The 24,402-nt window shown below is 36.1% G+C and overlaps 2 protein-coding genes across 12 annotated transcripts in view; both read left to right on the top strand.

Moving 5' to 3' along the window:
* The window catches only part of NRG1 (neuregulin 1), a gene marked incomplete at both ends in the record, with an annotated part of 207,454 nt that overhangs the window by 84,991 nt on the left and 98,061 nt on the right, over positions 1 to 24,402 (top strand). For 4 of the 11 annotated variants that reach the window (XM_084231876.1, XM_084231871.1, XM_084231881.1 and 1 more), the window contains one exon: positions 10,933 to 11,599. The exons of the other annotated variants lie outside the window; for them this stretch is intronic. In XM_084231876.1, coding sequence (XP_084088002.1) covers positions 10,933 to 11,599 — 667 coding nt within the window. Of the gene's footprint in view, positions 1 to 10,932; positions 11,600 to 24,402 lie in introns of those variants that run through there. 11 annotated transcript variants of the gene reach the window in all.
* On the top strand, positions 10,435 to 10,620 carry LOC311169809 (uncharacterized protein; the record flags this gene model as incomplete). The annotated part of the gene is made up of 1 exon (XM_084232069.1): positions 10,435 to 10,620. One exon carries the CDS (start codon positions 10,435 to 10,437, stop codon positions 10,618 to 10,620), a length of 186 nt encoding a protein of 61 aa, XP_084088195.1.

Below are 24,402 nucleotides of genomic sequence, written 5' to 3'. Positions count from 1 at the left end.
TGACCTCCAGTGACAGAGTCATGGCAAATCTCTCAGGGAAGAATTTTTGAGAAACATTTCGAAAGATTTATGTTTCATTCGAGAAGCTTGTCTAAAAAGCCTCTCAAATCATTTAAGTTAAGCCTTTCCTTAGTATGGGAGGTAGTGGGGGCAGAAAGGAGCATATGGTTGAAACTCTCTGCATTGCAGTGATATGTAAAGGAGTACTCTTCCTGCTAGGTCAAATTGCTCTGCGTGCCTCTTGCTGTCAGTGACATGATTTAGTTAAATTCAGATGCTTTTAGAGGGACTCTGTACTGCATCATAAATATTTAATAGTTTTATGAAATATCTGTATGCATAACTGGTTGAGAAATACAGCTCACCCGGCTCAACCTACACACCAGAGCCTTTGTCCATGTAGTGTTAGCTGACCAGTTGGCCACTGAAAAAGGTATGTTCAGGATGGGAATATTTTGTATTTTCCCCCAACAGAATGTAGCTGTCTAACCCTTCTGATTTTGTCAGTAGAGTGTATTTAATAATTTCTCTAGTCATGTAATTCATAGGTGTTCCAATTCCCTAGTGATTGAGCTATACCATATAGCATAGTATCAATAAATAAATGGAATGGGGGAAGGGTTATCAAAACTCTTAGATTTTTTTTTGCAGCAACTAATGGTAGGCCATACAGAAATATCTCATTGTCATGAGATAATGGTTCAATTTATATGAATATTGTATTCTTGACATAATTTTGAAGTTAATCTTACAAATGAATTCCTAAAAGTAAAAGTAGTTAGGGAAGGTGGGAGGGGGAGTGAAGGTTCAGTGGAGTAAGGGAAGTAGCCAATTTACTGAATGTGGAATTTGTATTTTATTCTGTTTGTTTGACATAGGCTAAAGGCTTTTTATAATAAAACTTCCAGCAGTATATCAAGGTGGGCTCTCGTCATATACAATGGACATTAACAGTCATGAAAACGCCTGTTAAATTTTTTTCCAGCATTTTATTATGCAGTTCTTAAACATACAGTGAAGGAGAATGAATTGTATGGTAAATAAACTTACATGCATTATCTAGATTTTAAGTTAACATTTTGCTGTATTTACTTTATAAAATATAAAATATCCATTTATGCATCTTTCAACTTTTTATTTTTTAATGCAGGCTCAATTAAGTTGTGCATGTGAGGGCATTTTACTTTAAAAATCTCAGTATGCATGATCTATATGTTTTACTATAGTTTTTAAAGGAATATGTAGATGATAGATTATGTCAACAAATAGAATATGGGTTTCTCTGGAATGAGTCATCATATCTGGACCTGGTATTTTCTGGTCATCAAATTTCAGAGTATAGCTCAGTCCTCAGCAGCATTCTTTTTCCTATTCCTGACAATCACTCCTCCACTTGCCCCAGTTGCTAAGCTGAGTGGACATAGCCCCATCTTATCACTGTCAGATATTGGCAGTCCTTGATATTATGCATATTTGAACTATTGCAGTTATGTCAGGCAGATCCCTTGCGCCACGAGGGATGCCCTGTTCAGCTAATTTCTTATCTCCATCTTGTTCTCAGTGAAAGTCGGTGGGCTCTACAGCTCACACAATATGTGTCTTCACAGTGTGATGAAATGCTGTTGAAAACAGAATGAAAATGTTAGTACCAGTTCCTGAGTAGCTTCCAGAAAAACAGTCTCAATATTCAGTGGAATGGTGACCAAAATTGGTCATGCAAATATTAAACTTTTCAGTAGAAACAGTCACAGTTAAAGGTCAAAGCGAGACATTTCTATAGACATAACTCATGGCATTGGTGGCAGAAAATCTAAACTGTCCACTAGACTTAATGAGTCTATATGTAACTAAAGAGCTTTCCTTTGTAGAAATGAGCTGAAAGGGGAGGAGTGATAAACCCAAATTCTAGTCTTGACTCTGAAATTAATTTTGTTGTGATTCCATGTATGTTATTTTTATCTCCTGGGACCATTATCTTCTTCTAGAAAATAAAATTAGTGGGTAAGGACCATTCTAGCTCCTACCTTCAGTTAATGAAAAATTTAAATCTAATTATTATTGAAATTACAGTTGATCTTTGCATTAAGCCTTAGTCCTTTCATGCCAGATAATGTCTGAGCTAAAAAGAAAGGAGATAGAAAAGACAGTCATTCTTAAATATTCCTTTAGCAACATAGTGTGTGGTTTATGTTACAAAGTTTTGTGTTGTGGATCAAATCACAAGATAGTTTTGACTTTCAAATTTGTGTTTTTAAAGTGATAAAAGTCATAGCAATGCAGAAAAAAAGTTTCCACCTTTGACTGAAAAACAGCAAAAAAAAGTATGAGGCTGGCATTTCATTTTAAATGGAATGCTTCTGCTTCTGTGCGCATCATAAGGCTTGTGACCTTATTTTGCCAGTTAGGTGACTCACTTGGAATGCCAAATCGGTTCGGGAAACTGCATATATTTTTATTCCTTCTCTTTTTCCACTTTGCTGCAATGTTATTTTTTCATTTTGGTCAGCAACAATGAGAGAGAACTGGGTAAATTCAAAGAAAAAATATATATGGTGAGATATTTCCTCTGGCTGAACTTTCAGATATAAATGTTTGGGCTGTATTTGAAAGAACATTCCTGATAATTTCTTTCCTCAAGAGTCATTTATTCTGAGTAAATTGTGAGGTGTTTTTTTTTAAGATTCATTTATTCATACAAGAACTGGGGTACAGGCCAGAAACACAGGAGGGTGAAAGGATTCACAAGACAGAGCAGGGAGCAGAATAGGCAGACGGACCAAAAACACTGCTGAGGGGAGCAGCGGGTGAGACAGGAGAGGTCTGCTGTGCCATGTGGGTATCTCCCTGGCCGTCCGGGGATCAAACACGTGCTGCAGAGGCTGCGGACAGCTTCACAGCGCTGTGCTCAACCTGCTGCGCCACCCAGGAGGCCCAATTGTGAGGTTTTTATACATGACTTTTATGATGTCTCAGTGCTTTGATTAGATGGGATCCTCTTATAAGTAATTTATAACTGCCTTCCCATGTGGGTCATCTCATGTTCTACAGTTTCTATTTAGAACAGAAGATTTAAAAAATGTTAATGAATTTCTAAAAAAATCTATAGATGTGATATGCTGTGCCACACACTACATTTCTAGATTGATTCAGGGACCAGTTATTCGAATTTACTGACAAGCACCTGAACTCTAAACAAACAGCTTACCTAAGTATGAATCAGATTCACTTTCATTGTCAAAACCTTGTACCTTTATATTTCTTTTAAATAAGATTATACATGCACATGCACTTAAAAATTCAGCTTATTCCTTGTATTTTTGTTACATTTACCATAAGACTTAAAGGTAAAACAAATAGAAATTCTCTCTTAGCTGTACTTCTCTGCCCTGAACTTAATATTGACTATTAATGAAATAGAGGAAAGACATTTATTCAGGGTAACTAATACAACATATATCTATAACTCTAGTAAACACTATGCCTGGCCTTCCATTCATATAATATCAGAGCATTCATTATAAAGATAACTTTCCTTTTGGTTTTTCTTCTTTCCATCACAACATACATACACATGAGCAATTTAATGTTATTTGCATTTATTCACATAATATGGCTATCTGGAGTAAACATGTATTGAAGAAAACGTAAGTAAAATTTCTCATACTTTATTCCTCCTTCTTTAGTATAGTTTCCATGTTGATGTACTTATTCAACCAAAACATATTGGGTACCTTCTATATGCCAGATATGTCCTGGGTAGTAGGGGTATAGTTGTAAAAGTGGACATGAGAGCTTATGTCCACTTTGCTCTTATGGAACTCACATTATGCTTGTTAGTTTGTCACACTTTTTATTTTAAAGGAAACTGAAGAAGATACAGATGTGTCTGAACAATTGCCAATGTCCCTCATCCTTTGCTTATATTTCTACTACATTCTAAATAGGGAAAAGGGAATGAGGAAAATAATTGGAAATCATTTTTTTTATCTTTGCCCCCATCCAGAGGTAATATTTTAATATATAAAATGAAATTGAGCTACAATTCTTTCCTCATTTTCTCATAAAACTTCTCTTTTAATTGAAAGTCTCAATGTCATATCAGTTTATTGTATATTTGTGCCTTTGAGTTCCTTCGGGTACAGTACTGCCTCATCAACATCAATTCAGAGTTCATAGTTTATTAATAATTGTCAGGGATTTAATGTCATGTGAAATATTGAGATTTTGTAGGGAAAAAGGGGTAAACTATGCATAACAGAGTCTCATTATTTTAGTGCAGTCCACTAGTAAAACTGGTCATATATATATAATATGTTTTCCTTTTAAAATTAAACGTTGAAGAAGCGGAAACTATGAGTGTCCAGTGTAATTTATTTTTATTGAGTTGGAAATAAGAAAACTAACCACTTTAAAGTGAACAATTCAGTGGCATTTATTACAATGTTGTGCAACTACCATCACCACCAAGTTTCAAAACAGGTCCAATTTTTTAAAGAAAAGTGACTTGTAAAATTGAAATGAATATAAACTGTGTTTGTACATAACTAATGATTTATTTATGGAGAGTGAGAAATTAATAAGTTCTGTCAAAGAAAATCTCATTATAACTATCACAGTTAATAAACATATCTTCCTATATAAACTTCTCACACCCTCATCTTTGAGATCATTTGCTGTATCTTGAGCTATAAAGGATCTAAACTCATAATGAACAAAATGTGCCAGAGAAAATTGATTATCTTGTTACAAAAGGAAAACACAGAACCATGGTCAATATCAAATATTTGATTCAGCATTTCACGAAACTTTTAAAACTAAGTCAAACTGCCTTCTGTGAAAAATTTTTCACTGCATAAAAATAAGGTATATCAGTCTTTTCTCACCCTCAAGGAGAAAAGAAAATAATCTGCCCAGTAAGGTAAAGTGAGTTTCATCTCATCTATTGAGCATTATGAATAATGTAGAACATCAAACAGTTTATTTACTTTGTCCTAAGAAAACTCTCCTGTTTAGTTAAAAAGAAAAAAAAAATTATAAGAAAAAGTTAAATATTGTGCTTCCCTGGTTGCATAGGGCTTAAGTCTTAGCACTGTTTACCACTGTGGCCTGAGTTCAATCCCAAGCCAGGGAGCTGAACCACATATGGCGCAGCAGACCTCTGCTGTCTCACCTGCTGCTCCCCTTAGCAGTGAATTTCAGTAGATCTACCTGTTCTTCTTCCCATGCTGTCTCTGGTGAATCCTCATACCCCCTACACCTCTGACCTAACCACCTATGAAAAAATAAAAAAATTTAAAATTAAAAAAGTTAAATATTGGTTTATTCCAAATTTTCCATTCCTGAAATAATTGGTGGTGGTTAAAAGTTAGATACAGTAGGGTCACAGAACTTTACAAGAACAAGGTAAATTCATATAAGTAAGGTACATTTGTGAATAATCAGAAAAATTAATAAGGATATATCTAAACTGGATATTAAATAATTGAAAAAAATGAAAGGGAACAGAGAGGCTGTTTTAGATAGATGGGTATGAAAATGTCTGTTAATTCATTAAAAATATCATAATCTCTGTAATTCAATTTCAATTGAAAATAAAACCAAAAGAAATGTATGTGTTGGCTGAATACTACAGCTTTAGGGTTGGGGCAGGGAGATACTGTTAGACCTGACCTTCAAAGAAATTGTATTCTTCACAGTACCATATACATGATATAATTAAATAACAACAACATTGTGGAGATGTGTTCCAGTAATGGTCTAATTAAGAATTGCTGGGTGAGTGACTTGGAAGCATGACAATCCCGTGGAAGAGCTGAGACTTGAGCCAGGACAGTTTTTATTTAGGTGGGAAGTAGTGAGCAGGTTCTTCGGAGGGAAGGAGCTCCTTCTCCTGGGAGGGAGCATTGTTTTTAGGTAATTTAACCCTGAAGCTTTCTTTTGAAAAATCCATGATATCAGAATTCATTAGGAAATAAATCATTATCATTTATACATTGTCATCTCCAAAGATTGTAATCCAAAAATCAAATTACTGCTGTCATCATGGTATTAGATAGCAACAGTAAGTTAGATGAAAAAACAACAGTATTCGATGAAAACACAAATTCTACTTTTTCAGTCATAAACTTTAGGATCCAGGATAAACTATTTGATGGATAATGTTTTCAAAGTAAAATAGCCAAAATATAGAAAAAAAATGTAAAAGAAAAAGTAAATCTGGGTAATATGGTCAAAATCAAAATGACATTTACCATCCTTTTTCATTTGCTGGAGCTATGCTAAATACTTCTCATAATAAAATAAATAAAGTTAATACAAAGCTAAAAACCTACCTTGTATCAAAATATCAGATGAATTTGTGTATTTTTTTATTGGGTGCTGTAACAGGATTTTTTTCTTCAATGACACTAGTTTAAAAGGAAGCTAGACTATTATTAAAGTGGATCAGAAACACAAGTGTATTCTGACTTTGTTCTGCCAAAGTCCATTGTATATTGCTGTGTCTCCTCTTGACCCTGGTTGAGTTACTGGCATTTACTTCCTTACATTCTGTGATGGATTAATTGTGGCTGCAAATTCTTTGTCATTCCCTGCATTAAGATTAATTTCCCCTGTCCTTGAATCTCAGTGGGCACTGTGACTGCTTAACCAATAGGATGCTGTGCAAACAATTTGTGGTTTGCAGTGTCAGTCTTTAGGAAAACTGACAGCTTCTGTGTCCTCCCTCTTGAGATGCCTGCTCTCAAAACTCAGACGCCATGCTGTAAAAAGCCCAGCCACATGGGCAGGTCACATACATGTTGGTGCACCAGCCCCACCCAGCATAGTTCCCAGCTGACATCTGGGATGAACAGTCATGTGTGTGAGCCATCTTGGCTGTTTCAGCCCAGTTGCACTCCAGCTGATTGCAGCCCCAGCTAATACCAAATGGAGCAGATGAACCACTCAGCTGAACCCAGTAATCCTGCACTAGTGAAATACAATGGTTACATTTTAAGCTATTTTAAGGCAATTTGTTTCAATGCATAACTGAAATAGCTTCCCAAAGAAAATCCTGGAACTGGGACACTAAACTATAAGTAGATAATATGTAAATGGCTTCTGTATGATTTTTATAACTCCTGAAAATCACTAGGCAAAATTTTATGTTCTTTTATTTTAGAAACTAGGCAACTTTTAGTTTGTTTACCAATTTCATTAATGCCTATTTCATTTTTACACTTTCTGGTCCACTTATTCTCCTACTGAAGTGATAGGTATACAGTACATAATCAGATGCATTCTTTTGGTGAAAAAAGAGCAGCAGTGTTTATTAGTAGAAATAGCACGTCAGACCTGTGTTGAAAACTTGAGCCTATGCTTAATGGCTGTGTGTACATGGCTAAGCTGCCTAAGTTGCCCAAATCTGTTTCTTTTTTTTTTTTTCATTTTCAAGATAATACATACTGTAAAGGATCAGTGAAGATGTGAAATGATGTGTTAACAACTAGCTTAGTGCTTGGCACATAGTTGAAGCTTTTATTATAATGAAGGGAGTAGTAGTATGGTTCTGAAAAGATAATAAAAAAGTATCTTTTACATATTTTATAAAAAATGGTAATATGGGTGTTTCTGGGATTTGGGGGTTGGAATCTAAAGTGTTAAAGTGATATGTCCTTGCTAATTTCCTTACATAGAGGCAGTCACACTACCCTTCTTCGTTTCTTGATTGCTTTAGAGAATTTGATGAGGGTACAAAGGCTACTTCTGACTCATAGTCCCAAGGGTAGAATTCCTTGTATATACTTCGTATTCTACTCCCTTTCTGCAATTACTTCTGCCTTCCATTTTGGTGGGAAAAACTTCATGCTCTTTGCAAGGTGACCTTAGCAACATCATGCCCCAGGATTCATGGAATATATCTCCAGGCATAGCACATACACAACCACTCTGATTTGTGTAGTCCAGGAGAAAGAATAACTGTAGCAGCCCAAAGGATTCTGTCTCTGATGTGTTTGTCCTAGTCTTTGTGTTATATATTGCTTTCCTTTGTAAGTGTTAGAATCTTATATGACAGTGCAGTGTCCAGTAATTTCTTTGTCTGCTTAGTATGATTCTTATTAATGACTAAAGTGAAGTGAGTGGTTCTTATTGGTGCAGGTTAAGGATCACTTTTCCTAACTATACCTGCCTGACATACAGTTACCTGAAGCCCCTTTTGGTTTTGAAATTTTCATGACCTTGGTCTTGAACAAAATGCCAATTTATTACATTTGAGTGCAGAATTGAGGTGTTAAGTGCTACATATTTAAACTGGGTAACCTTTGAAGACATTATAAATTCACTTCATTTGGCATATTTACTTGCTGACCTTGGTTTTTTTTTTTTTAGTATTTAAACATGTTGATTATTAAAATCATAATATCTCTCAGTTTGGATATTGTAAATGCTTCAGTATAGATTTTCTACAATATGAAATTTCATGTCTATTCCTAGAATCTTTAAGAAAACTCTCACAGCTTTAAAAACAAATAGTTAATGCTAGGAAGTAGGCGTAGGAATCATTTTAAAATTCTAGTTCCCAGTGTACAAGTGCAGGATTAGAGAGGTGAAATTAAGGATAACTCACTTTGTCACAACCTTTTCAAAATCATAATTAAAATTATGCAAACTGGTTTAGACTTTGTAAGGTTCTTTTGTTACATTTTAAGGTAGCAATACTGTTTGCACACTTATAATTATAGACTAATTTCATTTTGTAGAAAATGATATTCTTATCTCATGCACACATAAAGCTTAAAAATATTTCAAAACAGTGGAAATTGTGCTTTACAGAACATAATATGATTGCAACAGATTTTCTCATGACAAACTCTGAATTTTATTGCTTCTGGAATTCATATAATGGCATACAGTGTAGATTTAAAGAGTTTTTAAGACTCCCATTGACACAGGTGAACAAAATGGTTCCTTGGATACCATTTGGGTGTCCAGTCACAGTAAAGCATGGATTAAGGGTTCAGGTGCCTCCACTGTGTGCTAAAATGCAGTGAACTGGAGGTTCAGGGGAGTCCGTGCTCCTTATTAAGGACAGTGCCTTTATTCCGGTATTTTAAAGACTGCTGAAGAGGGGAAAAATCAGCATTCAAAGGATCTGTAAGGTAAAGCTACTGAAACCTAACCCAAAAGGCAAGCTCTATACAAAACTCTTTTTAATACTTGCAGTGCGGTTATAGCTGAGGACATGTGGTATATATTACAGCGTCCGGGGAATTCAGCCTCCGCAGTGTGGAGTCACCATGAAGGCTAATTTCATAATGAAGAACTAGTACCTTGGCTCATCTCGTAGCTCTGTTTCTTACCAGTTTTTCTTATTAGCTTGACCTCAGTCTAGGACTGCTGTGGGTGGGTGGGGGAATGGAAATTTAAAGGAGACCAGAATGGGGGATATGAACCTCTGTCCCCTCCCCACACCACCCCCCCTCCTCCAGCATCCACTCAGCACTTGGCACTGGGCATTACAATGTCTTACCCACTCCTTGCAAAAAGGGCTGAAGGCAGAGCTGTCCATGGTTAGAAAAAAATATTCTCTTGGTTGAAAATCAGGTAATAACAGTCCTCTTGGTGAGTAAAACTTATTAGAGGTCTAAGGCAGGAATGCTATCTCTCAGCAGCAGGCAGGGAGAAATTGCTGTTGAAAAGCTTACCTCTCCAGGGAGGAATCAGATATCAGACTTTGCCAAGCCTCAGGTCCAACCCATAAGGTCCCACCTACCTCCCCCGCCCCATCCCAGCTTTGTTAGATTGCTAGCATCGATCGCTGGCTTTTTCTGACCCAACAGTGGGTGAAGGAAAAGAGAGCCAGCAAGACTAAAAACAAGCAAGGTGGGGGTGGAAAACTCAGGCAGCTTTTTCAGAAAGAAAAAGAGAAAGGGAAGAAGGGGGTGGGGGCCATGGGGACTAAGCTTAACTGGTGTCTGCCTGCTTCTCTTTGATTTGATGGCCTTTATTCCTTCTAATTGGATAAAATAGGAAGTCACTGGCAGTCCTGTGATGCTGGGTATACTGATTTTACTCAGACCAGCCGGCAGCTCTAGAGTGTGGCTATAGTGGGGGTTGGGAGTTGGGGAAGGGAAGAGAGAGAGAGAGAGAGAGAGAGAGAGAGAGAGAGAGAGAGAGAGAGAGAGAGATATCTTTGGATGAGGAGTGGAAAGACTGTGAAGAAGCCAAGAGCTGCAGAGGAAGAAAGTCAATGAGCGCTCAAGAAGGACAAAGAGGAGTGGTTGGGGGTGGGGGTGGAGGCAGGGCAGGGAGGGGAGTCACCGCCCCTCTTGGCCGCACTCTTGCCTTCAGATCCCCTCTGTGATGGTACTGTTTGCAGTGATGCTCGGAGGGCAGGCACCTGCTGCTCTGTAATGATTCAGCCTCTTTCAGCCGTCGCGTTAACACAACAGGATGCTGTTGCTACTGTCACTGCTGCCTCTACTCCCGCCGCCGCTGCTGCTGCCGCCGCCGCCGCTGGTTCTGCTTTTGCTTTTACTTCTCCTGCATGACAGTTGTTTTCTTCATCTAAGCAGACAGCAGCTTCAGATGCTAGAGGTGAGAAACATGCCTTTCAGTTTGGGCTACTGGTTTACTTAATCCACCATCAGTCAGCTCGGCTTCTATTTTGGCCCCATCCTCTTGACCAGCCGGGATGGTTTGGAGAAGCATTTAAAAGAACTGCAAAAGTGGCCCAGAAACAACAGTAAAGAATTACAATATACTTTTATTTGGTAGTTGCTAGAGGCGTTTTTTTCCTGCCTTCTTCCTGAACTCCTCTTGCTTTTGATAATGGCCTTGGACTTGGACGACTTATCGATTTCCCCCTGTAAGATGCTGTATCATTTGGTTGGGGGGGGCTCTGCATGGTAATGGACCGTGAGAGAGGCCAGGCCTTCTGGAGGTGAGCCGATGGAGATCTATTCCCCAGACATGTCTGAGGGAGCTGCGGAGAGGTCCTCCAGCCCCTCCACTCAGCTGAGTACAGACCCATCTCTTGATGGGCTTCCAGTGGCAGAAGACATGCCAGAAACCCAGACTGAAGATGGGAGAACCCCTGGACTTGTGGGCCTGGCGGCTCCCTGCTGTGTGTGCCTGGAAGCAGAGCGCCTGAGAGGTTGCCTCAACTCGGAGAAAATCTGCATTGTCCCCATTCTGGCGTGTCTGGTCAGCCTCTGCCTCTGCATTGCCGGCCTCAAGTGGGTATTTGTGGACAAGATATTTGAGTATGACTCTCCTACTCACCTTGACCCTGGGGGGTTAGGCCAGGACCCTGTTATTTCTCTTGATCCAACTGCTGCCTCAGCTGTGTGGGTATCATCTGAGGCACACACTTCACCTGTCTCTAGGGCTCAATCTGAAACTGAGGTTCAAGTTACAGTGCAAGTTGACAATTCTGTTGTGTCCTCTGAACCTTCAGTACCACCAACCCCGAAGAATCGTGTTTTTGCTTTTTCTTTTTTGCCATCCACTGCACCATCCTTCCCTTCACCTACTCGGAACCCTGAGGTGAGAACACCCAAGTCAGCAACTCAGCCACAAACAACAGAAACTAATCTCCAAACTGCTCCTAAACTTTGTAAGTAGAGAGAGAGAGAGAGAGCGCGAGAAACGTTGATGATAAGGAAAAGGGGTGGGCTTGAGGTCCTAAAAGATGTTCTCTAGAGACGAAGGGTTTCCTTTCCTGCTTGCATTTTAATTGCATGGTTTTGTTGAAGCTTATCACGTGACTGGGATGCGCAGGGTGGCATCGAAGAGATGAGTAAAAAGATCTTGTAAACTGCTGGTATGAATCAGTGTCCTAACAGCAGCTCCCTCTAGCCAGATAGTTAAGTCAGAGGTGGGAGACTCAAAACTTTAGCTTCTGTGAGTCATTCTTGAATTTAAGTTAAATCCAGTTATTTCTAACACTTTAAAAAAATAAAACATCAGATCAGCCTTTATTTTTTCTGTTATAAATGTGACTCCATATCGCAATGAATGTGATTTTGTGTCTTTCTCTTACCCGTGGTAGACTGCCTGTCATCTCTCTCCCCTTTTTGTTACCCTCCGCCTTCCAGCAGCCCCGATCTGCCTGCTATCCTTTTTTCCCTGCACTTTCACCCCCTTCTCCCCACATTTGTATTTTAATTGATTTTTCCTGATACTGCATCAAGTCTTGAGGCAGTCATAGTGCTCATCTCTCATTAGCAACTGACTCTTGCTGTCCTGCCCAGATTGTAGTATCGGGTACTGAGACTTAGGAGGAGCAGCTTTATTTTGGTCAGGACACAGTACAATTCCGCATGAAAGGCTTTTCCCAAATGAGTCTTGTCTACTATAATCAAATGCTTAAATAGCTTCTTTGGCAGTCATTAAAAAGTACATGATCCATTAGTGAGGTACATCGTTTTTTAAAGACATGTGTCATTTTTGCCCGTCAGACTGCAGCAGCCCAGTTTAATAACCTGTGAGGTAGGAGTGCCCACGCTCTTAAAACAATACAGAACAATGTAGCGCTGTGTGGACTGGGTCATCAGTGCTTTATAAAGGAAAGTGGACAAGGATGAAACCATTACAGGTCAGACCCAGATTATTCTAAACATCCATATAGAAGGGAGGAGTTTTTGCTAGCTTTTTAAAAGAACATGTTTCTAATTTATTCTTCTCTCTGTCGTCACTTACTTTTTGCCATTGATGACTATTTCCTTAGAAAAAAAGTAAAATATCAGAGAATTTGTTACTTAATAATATTTAAAATCTCTTAAAATTAAGGGCACATCCAGGGGAAGCAATTCTGTGATGAAATACTGTTTCTGTTTTCCTGGTAATGAAGAATAAAGACTATCTTTTCCAGACATTATGTTCGGTATAAGGCAGAGTCATGTATTATAGAAAGAAACCCAGAAAAAGTTCATGTGTGTTTGTGATTCAGTATCATTTCATACACACCAGTTTTAGTGGCAAAGATTTTTTAAAAAGAGAGGCTTGTTTTTCAGGTGTAATTAGGGAATAACCTCCTTTCTGCAGACACTGCTTTGTATCTTTATCAAATCCCTGAAGCATCATTAAAGATCTGACAGACATCACTGCATTGGCTGCCTCTTCCCACCTGGCAAAGTGACCGGGAAATAATACCCAGATGAAATGACAGGCTATAAAAAGCAAGTACAGATCCTGCAAAGAGAAGCAAAATTCACCATGAAGACAAGGTTACTTTGTCTTTATCATTTTAAACTTAATTCTCTAATTAAAATGTGCCTGGGTAGATTTGTTTGTCCAGAAAAAGGTAGGAGACCCTTTGAAAAACTCTTCAACTAAATTCTATAATTTTGCTCATCTGAGGAAAACAAGACACGTTCTGGTGTAGGACCATGTCAAAGAGTATCTTGTGATATTTTGAGGGATTATTGTTTAAGGTAAATTCTTCTACATATTGTAATAGATGATACGATCCATATCGTTTTTCTTTTCTTGTCTTTTTTCCTAGCCAGGGCATTGATTTTTGTGGCATTTGCATTGAGTGGACAAGATTTACGGCTGCCTAAAAGCATTGCTACTGGCCAGTTCTGGCCAGACACACAGCTGCAGCTTCTGAGTGCGCTGGAGATAAGCCTGGAAAAGCAGTCTGGGAAGTGGCTTTCTCCTGAAAAGTTAGGGGTAGACACTTGGTTAACACTTTACCACCAGGAGAGGGTCCTGAGCAGGACTCCCTTTGTTAATTTTAGAGAGGGACTGGTCCAGAGAGCTTTGCTTTCAGACACTCATAAGTGGTTGTTTTTGTTCAAAAAAGCTTATAGCTATGAAATGAAGGATATCAAATAAATTAAAAAATTTTAAATTATGTTCTTTCACTTTTTTTTTTCTTCAACTAAGAAAATGTTGCTTAGTCACAGAAAGATCCAGAGCTGTCCTTTCATCGTGTATGTTTTTGGATTTTGTCATGAGCTAAGCTAAAGTGACATATTTTAAAAGGACATTATCATATCTGAAACATGCTCTTCAGTGGCTTCAGGACTTTATTCTTCCTTTTCTCTCTGTCTCAGCATATTCAGCATATTATGCACAGAGCAGTAGCCTTCAAGGTCATACTCTGTTGAGGGCTAATTGATTCTTCTTTATTCTGGAGCCTGCAGAGTGGAGGAGAGACAATCCCAGTAATTGTGTCTGCTGTGTTACTTCCCAAACCCATCTACTTAGTAGTATCAGGGTTTTATTCTATAACTACTGGAATGACTCCTTCACTGATGCTTTTAAAGTTAAAACATTCTTCACCTTTATTATAATAGAAGGCAAAATAAAACATTTTAAGTTGTCTGTAGGTATAGTGGCTATGTCAGATGTCCTAAAATGGGTATGTTTTTTATAAGGCAATGTAATTTCGAGTTTTTACTATATTAACCTATGCATATATATATATATAGCTTTTAAATCTACGCCTGGAATTTTAAAACATCTATGTGTATAATACACATAATGTGTATGTGTTTATATACATTCATCTATATATACCTATATATTTATTCTAATATTTTTCTCTGTGTGGTTAGTGGATTCCTACTACCACAATTGTGACACAGCCATGATTATATGTTTCATTTTTTCATAGATTCACATTATACTTGAACCATTATTTTGTGGACTTTTTGTCTGGGCTTTTAAATTTTTCTTGCCCTGTTCTATATGGGAAGAACTAATTCTGGGAGATTGCAAATTATGATTACTATAAAAGGGCTGATTAATTAAATTATAGTCAGGAAACTACAGTGTCATCTTGAAAGAAAATATATTCCTGGATGGGAGAACCTGCTTGACAACAGACTCTTGCATTCAAGAATGTGTTCATATTTTCATCTTAGGCCCCATTTATTTTGCTTTGTTTTATCTATTGTCACCCCAGTGATGATGTGATTCAAGACCATTTAATAAAGCTCAACATACCTAATTGAATATACCAAAGGATTGCCTCCCTTCAGTTTAAAAGCAATATTCATTTCAGGTCTACTAGATTTTTCTAATTCCTTAAAACTCCACTTGAGGGTATTTCAGAGTTGTTTTAAAAGAACTTTTGTCGTTCTAGCCATACTTAATTAAAGCCTAAGACATTAAAAACTGGAAGAAATGGAAAGATACCCAATTTGAGCCAAGTGATTTTATAAATTTACTGATAAGGACACGCAGATATTTTGAGTTAGGGAAATTCTTTAATTTAAATTCATAAAACTCTGACAGGTTTGAAGTCCAAATTAGTTAAAAACAGAGTAGTGTCCTGTTTGCCAGAATTTAAAGCCATACTGTGCTGATTTTTCCTCTCATCTTTCCCTGTTTCAGAGAGTTAGAGCTGGACACTAACTCAGGTGGCTTAACTGACATCTGACAGTTAGGTGAGCACTTCAGGTGGGAACACTGGTCACACATGTCAACTTCATACTACTAAAATTGAATTTTCTTCTCACCTTTTTATTTCTTTCTTATTAAATTTTCCAGAGTGGTGGTCTTGTTCCTTTTACTTTGGTCCTTTGTACACTGTTAAGCTTGCTCTTGAAAACAGTTTGGCTTCTCTAGAATGAACTCCTGCCTAACATGCAACAGGTGCTGTCTGCCTCTCCTTTCTGCACATAAACTGTTTCTCTTCACTCCTGTGTGATACCCAGATCAGTTACTCCCTTCCTCTCTCTTCCCACCCTCTCAGTTACACTGAATCTTCCTTATTTTTCTAGTTATGCCATTTGACTTTTTTTGTATCAATATTTCATTGCATTCTAAGATAGCATCTTCTCCTCTTCCCCCCCACCATATAACTTCATTACATTTTAGTACTGACTGTATTTGCCTATATTACAAAGATACATAGGAAAACATGTCCCTGACATGTGAACATTATACTGATTTGTTATTGTTACAATCATTCAAACTTCTGTCCCTCTTTTTTATCTCTCACTTTTACCTTAGTATGTTCTATGCCAATTTCTCAGCTGGTATTCTAAGTGGCACATGACAGACAGCTAGGGAATTCAAATGGGATACAATCAGGCATGTAGAGATCATACTGCCAAAATTAAATTTTTGGTGAGTACAAATCAGCTTTTCTGCATTGCCAGAAAACCATTGTCTCAAACTTTACATCTATATTCTTCCCCCTTCACTTTTTTTTCTAGATAACACCTCAGAGTGGGCCTCCCTGGTGGCTTAGGGGTTAACTCAGCACTATCACAGCTATGGCCTGAGATCAGTTCCAGGCCAGGGAGCTAACCCACAGGGCATAGCAGAGTTCTCCTGTCTCTCTTGCTGTTCCCCTCAGCAGTGAATTTCAATAAATCTACCTGTTCATCCCCCCCACTCTGTCTCTGGTGAATCCTCTCATCCCTGGCCTATACCCCAGTTCTTCTATGCAAAAATAAAAATAAAAATAAATAACACCTCAGAGCTATCTTTTAAAACATGAAGGAAGACATCATTTGTAGATTGAGAAACTAAGGCATAAATAATTATGAAATCAAGCTAGAAGCTCTAAGAACTAGGAATACAACTCTTGTTCACTCAATCTATTAATCTTCTGTTAAACCATAATCTTTATCTACAAGGTCTGCTTTTATGCTCACGTTTCCATTTCTGTTATTTTTGCTTCAAGTGAGTGTTTCCATTTCCTCTCTGATTTTGTTTCTTCCATTCAATGAATATATATTAAGTACCTGCTTTGTGTCAGGCAGTCTTCTAGACCAGCTATAAGACAATGAAAAAGACTAGAGTCCTGGCAATCATAGAGCTTAAATTTTAAATGGATTTTATGAATTTAGTTGCAGAACTCAATTTGAGGTACTTCTTCACTTTGCTGTATATATACTCTCTGAACTCAACATTTCTTCTCTTTACCTTCTTTTATTCACATTTGTATTTCCTCACTTGTACTTCCACACTTGTACTTCCTCTAGGACTTTCCTCTTCTCTATCTGCTGAATACTTGCCCAGCAATGTCCTTTATCTTAAAGTGGTTCCAGTCATATCTTTGCTTCCAACAAGCTGGATGACTTTAAGTGATTCATATCTGTCCTTTATGGCACTATTTAAGCAAACCACTGGAGTAGTTAGAAAAGTTACATCTATATTGTCCTTTTACAGCACTGACTTAAAGGGAAATATATACATAATTCTAGCAGGTAAAGATTGTAAGATTATTTTTAGATTCCAGAAAGCTGATAGCTGCAAGCAGTTTTGTTTTTATTTTTTGGTCATATTTTCTTTTTATTGTTTTGGCTTATAAAACAAGGATATTAAAATATTATCAAGGATTTTTAGTTTCACTGTCTAGAGAAAGGTTAGAATCTAGCAACGTTACTTAGTTCTCAGAAAGAACTTGGGTTCTTTTACCAGCCACATGAAGAGTGATTGAACAGAAATAAATAGTTAATGTTCAGTACCTGAAACCATGTTGAAGTCTTTACTGCAGTAAATTGCAGTGTGTGTTGTCTGCCATGTGGAGTGTGTGAGTGTGTGTGTGTGTATATGCATTCAAGGTTATTTCAGAACAATGTAATTCTTATTCTATAATCATAGAATCTTATCTCCAACTTTTGTAGGAATTATCTGAGTAACTTCCCAAGTGAGGAAATTCAGATCTTGAAAAGTCAAATCATTTGTTTAAAGTGATTATAGCTAATTTAGTGGCAAATTGAGACTAAAACTGAAATGGTCTTTTTCTTTACTGCTCCCTGATTTATTTCTCCAAATTGGTTTTCACATTAGTATTCAAATAGTATATATTACCTTAGTTTAAATGACTTTGATTTTCCTGTTTATTATTCAAATTTTAATTAGTAATAATTAAATCACAGATATCTTTACTTAGAGAAGAGAATTTCCCTCCACAATTTTCATCAGTATAGGGCACCCCTTTGGAAGTTGGACAAACTTCTCCCAACAATATAATACTGGGACAATTTTCAGCTCTCAGTTATCTCAAATGAAATGTGCAACTTATTTAGAGGGAATTTTGTTTCTTCTTAGTGGAAGAATTCAAACATGACACTGTTTAAGAATAAAGTGAGATATTGGGAAACACCAAATCCTAGGCCTAAAATACTATAAATAAGAAGCCATTATAAATTTCTCTTTCTTTCTATTTTGACACCCATCCTTGCTTTATTCTTTTCCTCCTTTGATCTTGACAGGATGGCTTTTTTAAACAATGTTTAAAAGTTGGGGGAGGCCTCTGAATAACTTAATGGTAAGGTAAGAATTGAAGAGGGACAGAATGAAGTAGAAATATACTGGGAATTTGACATCAATTCCTTGCTCAACAACTTAGAAGCAATTTGACCTCCAGCAAATCACTTCAACTGAGATTTAGTGTTCCATCCAAACGAATGGGGATGTCAATACCCTAAACTCATGAGATTGTTGAGGACTAAATAAGTTACTCTGTGAAAAAAAAAATCTGATATAAAGATACAGCTTAAGAAATATTAACTTTCTTCTTTTATCTATCAGGATTCATTTATACATGGATTCATAAAAGTTAACATTCTTGGGAGTAAATTGTAGGGAATCTTTACTGGTGAATTACTTTGTTATCTCTTAGAATGATAGAGAACTTTAGTAATTTCATGAGCCTTAGTGCTATAAAAGGAGTTTTTTTTCACCTGTAAAAATTGACTAGGATACAGAGATTATTACTCTTTGGGTAATGTTCAGAAATCATGGTGTGAGGGGCTTGTAGGTAGACTGATAATGGTTTGTTAGAACGACAGGTGGTTATTAACATTGTCTTATCAAGGATGGACCCTCTGTGAGAAAATAAGGGTAACAAAAAGGAATCCACACAGTTTCAATATACTGCTGAGAAGATCATGAATCATTCTTGATCTGAAAGAAAATTGTGATCACCTAACTCCTCATTGTTTCAGATGGACATTTCCAGATCCAAAAGATGGGTATTAAGGTGAATTTAGCATTTCACAAAACCCATAGAAATAACAATATACATAAAATATTTTTACAAGCTAAATTGAATGTAGAAGTTATTTTAATTTTGTTCTCATATATGTATATATATACACATATATAACTATCTACATATTACATCCTGTATAAAAGAGAAATGATTTGATTATTAATAAGTAAGTATGGGTAAATAAAATCATTTAAATTGCAAAGGAAAATTTTATATATCAGTAAACTTGGAAAGAAAAATACAAAGCTCTAGGTCCCACATCTAATTTTTAGAAGCCTATAAAAAGTAGAAGAGAAAACAAAATTGTCATAGGAGTGGAGAGTAATTACACCTCAAATATGTACTGGAGATTCTGTTGCAATGAACTTAAAAAAAAAGGAATCTTGCTAGCTGGATTATTGTTTACAATCATACAAAAAAGAAAAAAAAGCGCTGCTGTTCTGGATATACACTTAGGGGACTTTGATTTTTTTTAATTTTTTTAAATTTTTTTTGCACACTAAATGATTTTTCTTGCACAGAGATGTACTTTGTAAGCTTGTCATCTACACAAATGTATAATATATGTTTTATATTTATTCTTTAAGGTAGAGCAGGAAATATGCTTTGGTCATTTTGATTCTTATTAATTCAAGTGTAATAGATTTGCTGCATAAATTGAACTCTAAATCAATATTGGAGCAATGAGGCAGCCACTTCTTTGGGGAAAATACTTGATAACCATCTAGTGTGGATTTTACCTGACTGTAGGGTTTTTCTGACTATGCAGTGGAAATAAGCTGATAGACCCAATAAAATTTGTTGAAATACAATAAAATGCTTCCTAAAGTGAAGCATTTTTTATTCCTCATCAATAATACAGAGTGACAAGACTTGATTTACTATACTTTTCAGTGATATGCACTTGTTTATTTGAATTGAGTTTATTTGATTTAATCAAATCATTTCTCTTTTATACAGGATGTAATGTGTAGATAGTTATATATATGTGTATATATATATGAACAAAATTAAAATAACTTCTACATTCAATTTAGCTTGTAAAAATATTTTATGTATATTGTTATTTCTATGGGTTTTGTGAAATGTGAGTGTCTTGAGGTGCTGTTTTCCCAACCAAAGGGGAAATTTTGAACTCTCTTTTAAGCTAAAGTTAGTACAGAATTTAGTACAATTGCAATTCTCTAATAAGTCTTTTCCATAACTCATTTTATCTTAAAATTTCATAATTTAAAAAAAATCTCATAATTTAAAAGTAAACCAAATGTCCATATATTCATATGCATTGGGAAAGAAGATGAGACATCACTGAAGACAGTGAGAGTTGCAACTAAAAAGAAAACTGAATTAATAGACAAGCAAATGACACTGGAACTCACAAGTCTTAATTTTGTTACCTAGGTTGGTGTAGGATGTTGATGTAATTTTATTTCTTCAGCTTTCCCTGAACCATCTTCCCTTATTACTTTCTCACTTGCTCTCCTACAGATACTTTTCTCTTTACTCTGCTCCTCATACTTTATTTCTTCTTCAGTGGTCTTACTGCATGCTGCTCTTGGTTCTCCCATGCCATTTCAAAACCTGTGTCGTCAATGGTTATGCAGCAGATGGCCCAGACCTGTGGTTTCTTACTAGATAGGTTGGGGGAAGAGAGTGAGTGAGACCTTAACCACAGACTTGACCACGATTAGCTTGATGACTTTCATTGTTGCCTCTTCCTTTGCTAAGTAACAGGAAGTATTTGTTTTATGAAATATGTTGGTGTCACAGCAATAAAAGCCCCATAAATAAATGGAATGATCTAAGAACAGTAGAATTGAACTCTTGTTAGCTTTTGTTTGTAATCCCTTGGTGGAACTTCCTGGGTCATAATTGCTGGCTCTTCTGGGAACAAAAGGCATCACTAACCATTGATTGTTACATGATGCTAAGTATTGCCTACAAAGCAAATCTTAAGAATGATTAGTGGCAGCATTCAGTGTTACAGCTCTGATATCTCCTCACTGTAATCCTTAAAGCAACTGGATTTAAGTTTTTCCCATAAAGCAACTTGTGATTTTTCAAAAAGAAGAGCAAAAATAATGTGAAATATGTGAAAACTTCAATTTACAGTGAAAACTAAAATGTGACATAAAAGAACTATATCAATCTTGTCATGTTTCCACTTCAGTGATAACACAGATATCTAAATTAACTCTTGCCTTGGAAGTTCAGCTTCACATGTCTATGGATCTGTAATTTTTGTTGATCTGTTTTCTAGAACAGAATCATGGCCTGTACATGTACAGAATCATGGTCTATACACAATCATGGTCTGTATGTTCCCTGCTTCCTCAGTAGATTTTACCTAAAAACACTGCAATCAATGTAGTCTTAGGTTTTTCAAACTCCTAGGGAAATCAGTTGTTCCAAATTGTTGAATTTTCTAAATAGCTAATCATTTGCCACTTTGATATTTAATTTTATACATTTGGATCAAAATCTTCTAATGCTCTATACTACTTGTTAATTGGCGTTTATTGAATATAGCACCAGTGTTGGGTGATGTGATATCTTGAGATAGTAGTGGGATGTGTTAGAACTTTCTTTAATTCTGTGATCTCATTAGGACATATTGAATTACATTAGGAGAACTAACCTCAGGCTGATAGATATTTTGAATATGTATTGGTTATTGTATAATCACAATTAGAATTTCAGAACTTTAAGGCATCAGAAAGATAATTTAAACCAAATCTTTTTTTTTAGCCCAGAAAAACAAGCTCAAAGATGTTAAACTTCTTGCCAGATAACATATAGAACCATAAAACTTTTATGACACTTTTATGTATTTCATGCTTTCAGTGATCAAGCCACTTTGCAATCCATGTGTATTAATGAAATAGTTTTACATGTTTTTTTTTTTAAATTTATGGTTCTTATCCCCTATGGGATTCATAAATCAAATTTTAAGTTGGTGAAACATTTAGATAAAATGGCTTTGATGAGGTTCTCTCTTTGAGAAAATGCATAAGCTTTTGTGAGGTTATTTTGATTATCAAACTTGATTCTTGCAGAGTTCTAGTCAGCAGAGTTCAGGAGGAGAATAAATGACAGATGAAGACAAAGAATAAATATTTAGTTCTCTTGGTGCTTAGATTTAGAGGGCCTGAATTTATTCCCGGATATTTTGTTTACTTGTTATTCCTTTCATATATTATAAGATGGGTGTAATAAATCTTTAGACATTGATCACAGTGCATAGTAGGAAATTATTTTTTTAACATAGGAACTTTACAAGGTTAGTGAATGTACTTTACTGGCTCTAGTATAATTCCATTTGTGAAATCTTATGATTTATAAAATAGAACTTATATTATTTCATTTTCATTTCTCAAGCACACCACAGCCAATAGCTGGAAAACACATAGTAGCTCATAAATTTTTCCCTGCTATCGAAAGTCCTACCACAACAGGACCCCAAACTTCTCAACTAGCTTAATACCAATCACCCCTCACTATCTCCCACATGCATGTGGACCATGTTCTAACCAACTGGAACTCTAACAAGAATATTATTTTATTCCCCCAACCATTCTTTTGTTCATTCCATTGCTTCTAGCTTAAGAATTTTCTTCCCACAATCTCTCCTTTCTCAAATGATGCTCAGGTATCAAGACTCACCTTCTGAATCGGATGTGGGTTCTTTCCCTATAGAGTCCCACAGCATAATTTTTGTGCCTCCACATGGCACTCACCACATTTGGATGGGTGATGTTTTCATTTGGATACTTGTTAACTTATTCATTCACACTAGTGAAATTGTCCTGAGTTATTGTTACAGCAGATTCATTTTTATGCTCTGTACAGTTCCTAGCAAAATATTTTCTGTGAAATAGTTGTCTCATTCTGTATATTTTGGGGAAAAAAAATCAGGAATATTTGGAATAACTTGCTTATGGCAGCACAGAAAGTCAGAAAATGATCTGGAACCATATTTTAAATGTATGGAATTTTAGTTTGCAGGAATTCAATGTAGAGTTTAGTCATTACAAATTTGATTCTGGGACCTTTAATACATGATTCACAAAGTCTGTATGTGTAACGTATTTTGAAAAACTTACATCATAGAGTATAACAGTCTTTAGGTGATAATTTTATTTTATGATAGTGTAGTGGTGAAGATCAGATCATGTAGAGATTAAAGAGTGGGAACCGGTGTGCATGAGTTCGAATCCAAACTTTTGTCTTTGGTTTTGTGAGAGTACAAATTATATAAGCTATTTCTCCCCTAATTTGCTTGTCTGGGAAAAGGTGACAATGATTATACCTCCCTCTTGAGCTTATGATAAGGATCAAATTAGTTAATGGATATAAAGTGTTTATATTAATCCCAGGCACATAAGCATTAACTACCATTACTATGTGGTTTTAAAAATTAGTGTTTCCTCTTACACCAGTAAGAAAGGCATGTATCAAAAAACTATCAACAACAACAACAACAACAAAAAATTAGTGTTTCCTTAAATTTCAAATTTTGATACCTTCACTATTGCTGTAACAGCCTTGAAGAAAGGGATAGAAATTCCAAATGTCATATTGACAAACCATCATTTTGTTTTGGTTTGTTCATGTGGTTTTTCTTCTATGTGATTTATACCACACTTATATCTCTTTGTTCTCCAAAATTAGGAGAGCTGAGAAGGTTAATCATCATTCCAACCTGTCATCCAGAAATAGAGCTACATGGTTTAGATGGTTTGAGAAAGTCATCCTTAACAACAAAATGCCATCTATTGCTATTATAGCTGAGGACAGTCACATGCATACACAATTAAATTTATGGTTGTGACTTCTTACTCTGTTATAAAATGATGTGCAGGTCTACAAGGAGACAAAGAGCTTCCTGTAGTAGTTTAGAGAACAATTACAAATACTTTGAATTCCATTGTGCTGTCATTTTCACAAGGCAGAAATCTACTCATTATCTAGATATAGTCAATAAATTAATGTGATGATTGTAACTATTCACAATAAGGTAACAGTAATTTGGAAGTATCTGGATTTTATTAAACAGGATCACAGAAGAACCATTGACAGTTTAAAGATATAAGAGCTCTTTCAAATAAGCTGGTCAAAATATTTTGCCTTATTCCTCAGGAAACCTAGATAAAGAAATATGAAATGATTGAGCCTTACACAATTTCATAGTTAGAGACAGAGATTGGTCTAAATAATAGGGATGCCATTCTTTGTGCTTTTTTTCAATATTTCATGTGCCTTTTCATGAACAAGATGCTTTTTTTTAGAGCTGGATTAACTTCATTTCTCCTTTTCATATTTTTTATTGCACGCTTTTATCAATAGGCTTGTTCCAGGTATTTATCTCTAAAGAGAGAAAACAGACAAAAGAATCATACGTAAGCAAACAATGTACTGTTTTAGAAGGTGGTTAAGTTGGGTGGAGAAACACG

This window comes from Talpa europaea (genome assembly GCF_964194135.1).
Source record: "Talpa europaea genome assembly, chromosome: 4".
In the NCBI taxonomy this organism is placed as follows: Eukaryota; Metazoa; Chordata; class Mammalia; order Eulipotyphla; family Talpidae; genus Talpa; species Talpa europaea.
Note: the sequence above shows the minus strand (reverse complement) of the source record. Positions and strands in the feature narration are given on the sequence as shown.